Source organism: Mastigoproctus giganteus, chromosome 6 (assembly GCF_048544385.1).
Source record: "Mastigoproctus giganteus isolate SK-2022 chromosome 6, ASM4854438v1, whole genome shotgun sequence".
Classification (NCBI taxonomy): Eukaryota; Metazoa; Arthropoda; class Arachnida; order Uropygi; family Thelyphonidae; genus Mastigoproctus; species Mastigoproctus giganteus.
This window is the reverse complement of record NC_143580.1, coordinates 46706244-46719148: the sequence shown is the minus strand read 5'-3', so window position 1 is coordinate 46719148 and position 12905 is coordinate 46706244. Positions and strand designations below refer to the sequence as shown.

General features: G+C 36.6%; 1 protein-coding gene across 1 annotated transcript in view; it reads left to right on the top strand.

The window, feature by feature from the left end:
* Positions 1 to 12905, top strand: part of LOC150084221 (coiled-coil domain-containing protein 39-like) — a 197112-nt gene that overhangs the window by 64884 nt on the left and 119323 nt on the right. Inside the window, exon 9 of the mRNA XM_090376158.1 lies at positions 4301 to 4492. Coding sequence (XP_090232284.1) covers positions 4301 to 4492 — 192 coding nt within the window. The remainder of the gene's footprint in view (positions 1 to 4300; positions 4493 to 12905) is intronic.

Here is a 12905-nt window from a genome sequence, read left to right as displayed (position 1 = left end):
AATATAACTGGATAGATCCCATCCACCCCAGGTGCCTTTTTTATGTTTATCCTCAACAATCTCTCCTCCACTTTCTTCTCAGTTATTACAAAATCATCCAGCTCACTGCCAATGTTAACTTTACCTACATCATTCTCCTTCCTGAATAACTCCTCATGCGTGAATGTAGATGCAAAATACTCGTTTAGATTGTTAGCCACCTGAGCAGGATCCTCAACTGTTGAACCATCAATATCCAGTGGACCAATCTGATTCATCCCTTTCCTTCTTGAGTTTAAATATGTAAAGAACTCTTTTCTGTTTTTCTTTGCATCCTTTGCCAAGGATTTTTCGTAGTCTGCCTTTGCCTGCCTAATCTCCTTTGTGACTTGGTTACAGACCAACTTATATCTATCATAGGCTTTCATGTCACCCATTAATTTGTATATATCCCATGCATTTTTCTTCTCTGCCACCTGTCTCATTAGTTCATCTGACAACCCTTTAGACCTAAACCTTGAAAAATATTTCTTAGTTGGTATGTAAAGCCTGGTAGCCTCCAAGATTAGTTCCTTGAATGCTTCCCATTTTGAGTTTGCTGTTGGTAACATCATCAGTTGGTCCCACTGTATAGAATTTAAATACTGTCTCAGACCATCATAGTTGCCTTTACGAAAACAAAAACCCTTCCCTTTACCTCTGATGGTAGTTACCTCCTTGAATAAATCCCACTTCAACACACTGTGATCACTGCCACCTAGTGGTTCATTTATCTGCAGATTCTTAATGCATGAAGAATCGCTACTGATAATCAGATCAAGAGTATTGCTCCCTCTTGTTGCCTCACGAACATGCTGATGTAGAAAACAATCATCCAATAAATCCACAAAAGCCTTGCTACTGTGTGAGTGACCAGCCCCCAAATTCCAGTCAATATCTGGGAAATTAAAATCCCCCATTATAAGACTCTCTGATTTACTGGCCCACTCTATTTCCCTGTACAATATCTTATTATACTCATCAGAGTCATTAGGCCTATAGCACACTCCTACTCTCAATTTTGATTTCCCTATGCTTATGTCACACCAAACTGACTCGACACTGCCCTGTCCATCGATGTCGACTGGCTTCACTTCCTTGGACTTTGTGTTTCTTAACTAATAGCATAACCCCTCCTCCCCTCCTGTCCTGTCTATCCTTTCTATACACATTGTATTCCCCAAATTCCAGTTCCGCATTACTTATATCTGTGTGACACCACGTCTCCGATATCCCAACAATATCTGCCCTTGATGTTTTGAGCAATACCTCAAATCCATCAAATTTATTTACCAAACTCCTAGCATTGGTGTACATGCAGGTATACATGCACCTGTTTCTATTCTTAGCTACCCTAACACAACCCATGTGTTTACTTGTACCGCAATGACTCCCAGCAGTCTCTGAAATATCCTGAATCGTGTTTTTCAGGCTTCTGCTCATTTCAATAGAAGCAGTGCAAGAATCACTTCCACCTCTGCCAGTGGCTACTGTTAATCTATTAGTCCTTGTATCTCCCCCCAACTAGCAGTTTTCCGACCCACCTAACACTGCCTCGACAGCATCAGCAAAAATTCTTGCACCCTTTCTATTTAAGTGTATCCCATCCCTGTAGAAGCAATCTCTCCTGTTAACAAGTACAGTCCAGGCTGAAAAAAATTCTACCCCTTGAGCCTTGCACAATCCCTCCAGGGCCGAATTGATCGACAAGGCTCTCATCATATACTCCCTCCTATCGTGTCTGGGCAGAATTGCAGACACTTTCAAATTCAACCCTAATTCACGGCTTTTTTTCAACAGTGACCTGTACTTGCTAAGTACTTGCTGTTCAAAGCTGATGAACATTCTCTCATGTTTCCTAATCCCTCAGTGTCCTGTAATTTTCAAGTTTATGTCACTGTCAACTCCACTGCTTGTAAAGGAGTAAGGCCATATACAAACTGTTTTGTTCACCAGTCTGTATCATTATTTGAGAATAATCGGAAATCTGTTTATAATAATGAGAATTCTTCTTGCTCCAAATATGAACATTCCTTACATGGTTGCTCAGATAAGTTGTATGTTCATCAGGTATGAATAGATTAGTATGACGTGTTTCTTGTAATTTTCTTGGCAGGTCATGAGGGATTGGTTTAAATAATTAGTATGTGCTATTTTCAGTGGTGACAACTTTTTTTCAGTTAATTGCACTAGTTTAATTACAAAACAGCTTTTCACATATAGCACTCAACCATAGCAAAGTATTTTTTATTCCAAAAAAAGTTAAGGTATTTGACAGACAGTGCGTCTCTTCTAAAAATTTAACAGATGATTATTTCTAATTTTAGAAACTCCTTTTCTTATGAGTTGTCTTTCTTGCATCCACATAACTCACAACCAAATATTTCTCAGTTGAAAACTAGCGTTCTCGGATACCATTTCATTGCACTGAAGTACTGCACATTTGTTTGCAATTATTGCACTGTTTTATATGCAGTCATTGCACTATCATTGCACTATTGGATATGCAGTTGTAATGAGTAGCATATCCCTCTAAAATTGATTGTAATGGTATTTTTTTTTTTTTTTTTTTTTTTTTTTTAGAAATGAATTGAAAGATAAGCGTAGCAGAAATGAACTTTACAAATTTTATTAGCATTTGTAACCTTGAAGAATCAAAAATGTAATTTGTTACCTGATTATTATGGATAATTTGTGTATTCCTTTATCTTTATGGTGTTGTATAAATCAATATAATTCTAATTATTTAAATGTAATGATGAATACAACCGTTGTTATACTTATACCTTGCCTTTTTTCTAAATGTTCATTGCACTTCAGTTTGATCACACACACACACATGCTTTCCCATTGTCATACATGCCTTAATACATCATTGTATTTAAATACTATATAATAGCAATTAAGCAAGTTGACAGTTTTTGCCACCATATTGTTGTTAGCATTCTAGTTCCAATGAGATGTTCTTGATCTTCTAAAAATTAGACAAGAGAAGACAAGAAGGACTTAGGAAAGAGTTGGTGATACTAGGAAATGGGGGTCTCCATTAAGTTTTTGTTAAAGTGTTCAGCTTGTGTATATTAAATGTGATTATATATGGAATGGATGGGTGAAATGGGATTTTTTTTTTTTGCTGATGCTGTATAAGCTTGCATCTAATGCTAAGTTTGCAGAAATCATATGGTGCCTGAAGGAAATACAAGTTATGCTAGGAATACATTAAATGAATTTAATTTTTTAGTTTTTGCATAAGACTGAGCTATCTCTTATTATTTGTTGCTATGCCAGTAGTGAGCACTTAATTTAAAATGGCTTCGAAACTGCCAAATTTGAACACTCCATTGCTGGCTGATACTTTATAAAAATAAAGTTTCATTTTCCAGCAGAGGCAAAGGATTAATAAATAAGTACAGAAGACCAAATCAAGTTGTCATTTGTAAGATGATAAACACCAGGTAAGAGCTTTCTAATAGCTACAGCAAGTTCCAATCATGAAATGCAGATTGGAACAAGGTCAGAACATTAAAAAATTTAAAGGGTATGAAAGTGGTCATTTTCTGGGACTAATTTAAACAACATGGAGCAACATTTTAAAGTAAAGGAAAAACTTCTCTTGGCATAACAAAAAATTAGACTCTTTGACTGATTGTTTAATGATACAATATTTGAGAATCTAAACATCTAAAATGGTTACATATTTAAATCATCTAAGCATTTCCAAATATTTAACATGATTACTAATTGTAATCGTGGTGGCCACCTTTAATTAGCAGCTTCACATAATGGTTGATAATTCTGTGCTTGCATACCAAAACTGTTATTTGGGTAACTACTTAATCAGATCTCTAAACTCTAAAATTATTAAGCTGAATTTAACTAAAAGAACTCTTTTTCTAAAAAATTTAAAATGCATCTGTCTCAATATTTCACTGCTAGAAGTGTTTCATTTAGATTTTGTAACACTATGTTCTTTTGTAACCAAGTGTTTCAGACTTGGTTACAAAAGAACATTGTGTTACATTTTGAGATACATAGATACTTTTACCTAACAGATTTCCAAAAGACATTTAGTTCTTTAAGATAAGTGCCTACACAGTGATGTTAGTGGTAACTGATAATACCAAAACCATATATGACTTTACTTATTAATAACCATTTTTCAATCTCTTATTTCTATAAGTTGGTTGGTTAGGAGCTTCTGGACCACTTATAGAATTTCTTTTATATTAGAATTTTCTCAGTAAGATAATCTAATAGATTAAAAAATTAATTCGATTTCTAGGAAATGGATTCAATGAAAGAAGAAGAAGTAACTATTCATGAAAAAATAGAAGAACAAAAGCTTTTTCTTTCAAGGGAATTGAGAAATAATAGGGAAACTGAAATGAGAGTCTCCTCAGCAGACACATCTGCTGAAATGTTGAGAAAAGATTTGCTTAGCTTAAATGAAAAAGAAACAACTTTAAAAGCAGAAGTAAGTTTGATTATAAACATATACTGCACATCTGTATATGAGTATTGGTTATTTATTTTTACTGACAAAATTTTAAAGGATCTAGCTTGTTTTCTTAATTTTCTGTTTCTTAGTTTTATTTTAAATGCTGTATTCTTTTAACTGAATGGGTGGTTTTTGTCTTCAGTACCACTGTTTGCTAGTTTTTGAAGGAAACTATTTCACACAGTCACACAAGCCTTTTGTAGTCCGCATCTTTTTTGTATGTGGAATGGATGCTTGGTTGTGTACATTATACAGCCACTCCCCAACTTACGTAATACTCGGCTTACGGAAATTCGACTTTACGTAAGTTTTTGCCAGCCGGTGCAACCTTTAAAAAATTGTGGAAACTTATTTTACATCCTGTAGGAATAAATAAGGTATCGTGAAAATATCATGTGAAAAAACAGTGTTTTTTTTTTTTTTTTTTGGTAATTCATTCTAAGACCTCGGAAGTTGAAAATTTCACTACATAACGAAGCTATTTATTTCTCTAAAAGGTCATTTTTATAATGGAATCATTATCATATGTTCCGTTATAAGAATCAATTTTGAATGCCTTTATGATATTTTTCTAAAACATATTTCTGGAGGTCACTACCATAAAACAAAAACAATTTGCACTTTCCAGTTTATTGGGCTTTTCTGTTAGTGCATCTAATTATAAACAGGTAGTAAACTCTATTTATTGCGTTTGCAATAATCCCAATAACTGGAATTGTGTGAGTTTTTACGTTATTATGGTGAAATGTGTTCCCCTTCACTGAAATCTTCAATCATATAAAAAACATAAATAAATTTTCAGAATCTTCTCTTCATTCCTATTTACTTATTACAATTGTGAAGGGAAAGTGACCAACGGAAAGTGCAAGTGCTGGCAGTGCTAGGAAACAACAAAATTGATTTAGAAACGAAGATGATTAATTAAGAAGTATGAAGAAGGACAAAGTCTGTCATCTATTGCATGGAATTAGGGTCTTGCTGCTTCAACAGTGAATACTATTTTAAGGGACAGTATACATCCACTTTCTGTTCACCCTTTTCAAGAAAAGGGTGAACAGAAAGTGGACATGGAAGAGTTCAAATGGATTAACAACTAATGAAATCGACTTCATCCTCACTAACAGAAGATATATTGTAAATGATGTTACCGTCCTGAATAAGGTAAATGTTGGAAGTGATCACAGAATGGTAAGATGTAGGAAAGGAAAGGAAAAAACTGACTCGAGTAAATAATACAAAGGTCTTTGAGATAACAGAAGAGGAGAAAAAGCAGTATGTACTGGAACTTAAGAACAAGTTTCAGCTTCTGCAGACTGCTCAGGATCAAGATATTGACAAGGAATATTACAACTTTCTGAAAGTGATAAAGCCCAAGAAACCTATAGGGAAAAAGAAATCCAAAGAAGAAAAAATTAGTCAAGAAACACTTGTTATGATGAACCGAAGGCGAAAAATGAAGAGCAAGATAAACACTGGCAAGAAAAAAATTGAGTACACTGAGTTATGCAAAGCCATTAGAAAGAGACTCAGAGAGGATATATGAAGATTTTACACAAGAAAAGTAGAACAAGCATTAAAGGAAAACAAAGGATTTAAATCAGCAGCCATGAGCAGTAATACAGAAAGACAAACGAAACTGAAGAATAGCGATGGTTTGTTTGTTTGTTATTTGGTTTTTAGGAGCATTAGCAACTAAAGCCATATTGCTCCGGGATATGCGGTGGTCATTCCCTGACCTTTCCGCATCCTCCATATTTGGTGGTGACTGCCTCGAACCCCGGTTTAATCAAGAAGCGTGTGCTACGCACTGCTGCTCCTTCCCACCTGGCTACAGAGGTGCCAATAGCGATGGTGTATTTATAAACAGCAGAGAAGGCATCATTGAAATAGCAGAAGACTACTATAGAGTCTATATACAAAGAGCGAGGGAATGATGCCAACAGTGGGGAAGATGGATTGCAAATAAGCAACACATATGACATACCTGATATTCTTCCTGATGAGGTAGAACATGCATTGAAGAAAATGAAGAATCAGAAAGCCCCAGGGGAAGATGAAGTTACTGTAGAGTTGTTAAAATTGGGAGGAAGAGACATAACACAAAAACTGGCAAGGCTCTTCACAAAGTGCATTAGAAAAGGTGTGATGCCTAAGCAGTGGAATAATGCAATCATAGTTTTGCTGCATAAGAAAGGAGATAAATCAGAACTTGGAAATTATAGACCAATTAGCTTGTTATCCCACATCTACAAGTTGTTCACAAGGGTCATTACTAACAGATTAGAAAGAATACTTGATGAGAATCAACCGAAACAGCAAGCTGGCTTTAGGACAGGATTCTCAACTATGGATCACCTTCACGTAATATCGCAGCTAATGGAGAAAGCAAATGAATATAAAACACCATTATGCCTGGCATTTGTGGATTATAAAAAAGGCATTTGACTCCATACAGCATAAGGCAATGTTTTGGGCACTGGAAAGACAAGGCATAGATACCTCACATATTATGATTTTGAAGAAAATATATGAGAATGCTACCTCCTTTATTAGACTAGACAAAGACAGTAGGAAATTTAAAATCAAGAAAGGAGTTCGACAAGGAGACACAATATCTCCGAAGCTGTTTACTGCTGCCCTTGAGGAAGCTTTCAGAAGATTAGACTGGTTGCAGAAAGGAGTCAATGTGAATGGAGAGTACCTAAACCATTTACGATTTGCAGATTACATTGTGGTCATAAGCCATGATCCCAAAGAATTAGAGGAAAATCTTAATCAGTTATGCACAATTAGTAAGGATTTTGGACTAAAGATGAATGGCTAAAACAAAAGTCATGATGAACAAGTATGGCACAGAAAGAGAAATAATAATTGAAGGAGAAGTAATTGAAAAGGTGGAGTCATATACTTATCTGGGACAAGTTATTAGCTGTAATAATGATAAATGGCTGGAAGTCAAGAGAAGAATAAATTTTGGATGGATAGCATTCAGGAAATATAGTCACATACTGAAGAGCAATATCCCAGTTTGTCTGAAACGTAAAAAAATTAACCAATGTATACTCCCTACCATGACTTGTGGAAGTGAAACTTGGGCACTCACCAAAAGAATGGAAGAGAAGCTGAGAACTACACAGTGAAGATTAGGCAGCAAACTCAAGTAAAGGAAATTCTTATCAAAACTAAAGAACTAAAATGGTCTTGGGCAGGACACATAGCTCAAGGACATGATGACAGATGGACCAAGAAAATAACAGAATGGTATCCAAGAGGAGCTAGAAGAAAACCTGGAAGACAAAGGCGGAGATGGATAGATGAAATTCATGAGTTTGTGGGTAGTAAATGGATGGCCAGTGCTCAAAACAGAAGGAACGGGAAAGTTGCTGGAGAGGCCTTCATCCTGCAGTGGATTGAAAATGGCTGATGATGATGATGCGTATAAAAGAACATGTTAAAGAATCATCATATTTCACACCAGGGCCATTCCGCCCCAAAAGTAATACAAAACAGCGTTCAGGTGCTATATCTTCGATATAGCACTTGAATGCTGTAAGTGTGTGTGTGTGTGTGTGTGTGTGTGTGTGTGTGTGTGTGTGTGTGTGTGTGTGTGTGTGTGTGTGTGTACAGGAAGAATAGTAAATATTTTGGGAGGTTATAGTATTAATTATTCTGAGTAAAAAAGTTCATATAAACATGTGCCCAATTCTCAATGGATATGGAGATACAGCTGTTTGAAACTGGTGCACACAGCTCCCCGAATCAGATGTGACCAAGAAACAGTTATAACCCAACGCTGTTTGGTGTTAGAAGTATTGTTAAGAGTGTCGCATATCTTCACACATGCTGAATATACTGATATGGTGCTTGTCTACAGGTTTTGTGGTGGAAGTGCTACTGCTGCTTGTGGAGAATACCGTTGACGGTTTCTTAACCACAGAATACCGGATTCAAGAGCGTTTACTAGTGTTTACACCAAACTGCGTGAGACTGGTACAGTTTCCAGTGCTCATATCTGAACATGCAAATAAACAAAATGTGAATAAAATAGAACACATTCTTCAGTTGGTAGAACATACTCCTACTATTAGCACATGAAGAATTTCTACTCTTCTCAGTGTTCCACAGAAAAGATTATAGCAAACATTACATGAGCACGGCTTGTATCCATTTCACATACAGTGGGTGCAACACTTTCAACCAGTAGATGACACCCACCAATTGGAATTTTGTTAGTGGGTAAATGCTAATCGCTGATTAAATCCATTATTACTGTTCAGTGATGAAGCTACTTTCACCCGTGACAGTATCAACAACACCTGTAATTCTCAAAGGTTGTCAGACAAAAATCCACATGCCACTGTAGAAACAAATTTTCAGCATTGTTCCTCTATAAACATCATTGACAATCAGTTTATTGGGCCTGTTGTGTTACAAAATCATCTTACAGGGCCCATTTACCTAGAATTTATGCAAAACAAACTTCCACTACTATTGGAGGATGTTCCCTTGGCTACAACAATTGTTATGTACTTTCAGCATGACAGAGCTCCTGCCTGGTGATACAATATATAAATCAAACTTTCCCTGATTGATGGATCGGCTGCAGTGGTCCTGTTCATTGGCCACCAAGGTCTCCAGACCTCACTCCGTTAGATTTTTGTTTGTGGGGATGTATGAAAAGTGCAGTATACAAAGAAAAGGTGAATACAAGAGACGAATTGTTTGCTTGCATTTTGGATAGTGCTGCCCTCATAAAGCAAGATGACTTTAGAAGAACAACAACATGTCATATTACCACAAAAGTTGCAAAGTGCATTGAGGTTGGCAGTGGGATTTTCAAACATTTATTGTGAACTATAAAAAATTTGTGTTTCGTATAATTCAAAAAGTCAATAAATAGAAACAATGAGTCATTTGTCGTTCTTTAATACCTCTCATAATGACTTTATGCATGCCTGTTTCAAACAGCTGTATCTCCTTATCCATTGAGAATTGGACACATGTTTATTTGAACGTTTTTACTCAGAATAATTGATACTATAACCTCCCAAAATATTTACTATTCCTCTTGAATCACCCTTTATATATATATATATATATATATATATACAGAAACTCCCCGTGGAATGTAAGGGTTGCATTCCACGGAACGCTACGTAAGTCGGAATTTCCCCCATGCTTGTGCAGCACTCGCAACTGTGCTCGCTGAATTGATTGAATCAAAAAAGAAATGTTCGACAAACATGTAAATAGAATTATTTATTGTATTTATTCAATTTTTTATATTATGCGCAGAAAAAATTACAAAGCATGCAATTTAAAAAAATTTCAAAATTATAAAATTACAAAAAAAGAGAGGAGACAGGCATAACGTCAGTAAGTTTTTCCTCTTGAGCATCATTGCCAGAATCGATTTCTTCAGCTGATAAATACATTGCTGCGGAGATTGAGAGCTATGGAGATTCAGAAGGGGTTTATTTTCAAAAAAAAAAAAAAAAAAAATTTTAAATATATGTTTTTAACATAAAAAAAAAAAAATTTTTAAATATATGTTTTTAACATAAAAAAAAAATGGATTTTTCACAGAAAAATTGAAAATGAAGGTGGCATTAAACAAGGGAGCAATTTTGAATTATTTCTTGCTGATTTTTAAGGTTATAAATGGTGTAACTTTAGACCCTATGAACGGAGTATGCATGTGAGGAACAGAAAAGCACTCACATGTCTAGTTGCAGGTTAAATGAATGGAATAATAGGTGCAGTTTTTGTTCTGCTACATATAGACACTGTTGCCAAAAGTATCTGAACACCTCTGGGATTTGGTAAATGGACTGTACCATACCTAGCATCCACATGTCTAGAAATGTTTGTATAAAAACAACTTTCTTCATGCTAGAAGTAAGCAGATCAATGAAATACAGGTCAGGGCATTGAGCTTAGCAACTTCCAGTAGGGAGTTGTAATAGCTTACTATATTAGTAATCAGTCTGTACCATGTCAGCAGACCTACAGCTGTAGGTCTGCTGACACGTGGTAGGTCTGCTGACAATCACTAGTGGCTGATGCACTCACTAAACAGAAATGTTGTAAGATATATTTGACCTCTAAGGTATTCCTTAATCCCTTAGACTCTTGTCCGCCAAATCACCTGGTAACAGGATTAAGTAAACTACAATATGTATATGTTTCACTCATAAATAAATCAACAAGTTATTATGACCGAGGTGATCTTTTGTGACGGTGATATTGCAAAGACAGTTGGTAAGTGTTTATGTATTATTGTTATTTGCTATATAAAATTAACCATAAAACAAAATTCTTTGAATTGGATTTAAGTTTGATTTACTAAAACAACTTTGATTTACAACTATCTACTATTTACTTCGACTAAAAATTTTAAGAATTCCATAATAATAACCCTTAGTTACTGTCTTAGCAGCCACTGAAGAAGTGGTAAGAAGATACCACAAAACAATTGACTCCATTATGTATAATGGAGATTATACATAATGTTCATAATATGTACATATGTTCATAATAATATGAACATACACTGTGCTGCTGTGCACACAAATGGTTTGTCCCACAACGTTGCAAGTCACATGACCGCAGTTGTGGATATAAATGCAGCAGAACAACCTTTCTAGTATCAGTTAAGCATACAAACCATAGCAAGAATGGAGAAAAGGAGTGATCTAATGGATTCCGAATGTGGCATGACAGTAGGTGCAAGACTTGCTGGACAAAGCATCTCTGAAACAGCAGTTCTTCTGAACTTTTCAAGCACCACAATTTCAAGGGTGTATCGAGAATGGTGCAACGAACAGAAAACATCCTCTCAACGGCACTCCTGTGGAAGAAAATCGCTTGTTGATGAGAGGTCAGAGGAGGATGGCTAGAATTGTGCAAGCAAACAGATGGGCCACAATGTTGCACATCACGGCAGAGTACAACCTTGGTGGACAGAACAAAATATCGCAACAGACCACTAGTTGCACTTTGTCGTGAATGGGCTACAACAACCGACGGCCACATTGCGTACCTTTGTTATCAATGAAGAACAAGAGAGCACGCCTCCTGTGGGCACAGCAACACTAGCACTGGACTATCGAGGATTGGAAAACAGTTGCTTGGTCTGACGAGTCAAAGTTCCCGGTGCATCATGTTGATAGAAGGTTCAGAATTTGGTGAAAACAACATGAATCCATGGACCTGTCATGTCTGGCGACTACTATGCAAGGTGGTGGGGGGCAGTGTTATGGTGTGGGGAATGTTTTCTCAGCACACGTTGGGTCCATTGATACCCATAGATTCACGTCTGAATGTCACATCGTACCTAAACATTGTTGCTGACCAAGTGCATCTGTTCGTGTTGATAGTTTATCCTCAGTCAGATGGTTACTTCCAGCAGGATTATGCGCCGGTGCACAAAGCCCAAATCACTATGGAATGGTTCCAGGAACATGACAATGACTTTTCTTTGCTGCAGTGGGCTGCTCAGTCTGCAGATCTCAATCCTATTGAACATCTTTGGGATGAGCTGGAAAGGGCTGTTCGCTGCAGGCCTACATCTCCATCGAATTTCATGGAACTGCGTGACACACTCATGTCTGCACGGTACTCCATTCCTACAACATTTTCAGCATCTTGTTCAATCCATGCCTAGACGAATTCAGGTTGTTTTGAAGGCTAAAGGAGGCTCAACACGCTACTAGGTAGGTATATAAAGTGGCAGAACAGTGTAGGTTTTGAGTGCTTTATTATCTTCAGACAATCAGAAATGTTGTAGTACTACTACAGCCATGAAATATTTGGATAGGCCACAAAAATTTACAGAAAGAGATTATAGAGCACTCAAAAGAGTGATGGTACATATGTGTCATTCCTCACTGAATACTGTCAGTCAAAAGTTCAGGGAGACAGCAAGAACCGAGGAACTGATATTAGTACAAGGATGATACGTAGGGAGCTGCCTGGTGACAGATTTTACAAAAGATGTGCATCATACAGTGTCAACTTATTTTGTGCACAACCCTTTTTTCAATTAGTCCTTACTGCCTTAGAAAGCTGTGTTATGGAATGGTGAATCACAATACACAGTTTCCTTATCTAATGGCAGTGTTTGATCTGGGAGATGCCCAGAGCATATCATTTACCAAAGTGTCATATCAACAATGAAGTTTGGCAGAGCTGCTGTCTGGGATTGTTTCTCACAGTTTGGGCTTGGGCCACTGGACGTTGTTTCTAGAATAATGAACTTCGTGCAGTACATAAAATGTTCTGGTTGATTTTGCTCATCTTGCACTGTGGCAATGGCATGCAGGAGGTGTTTCAGCATGACAATGCACTGCATCATAATACACAGCTTGTTTGAAGAATGAGAATGCAA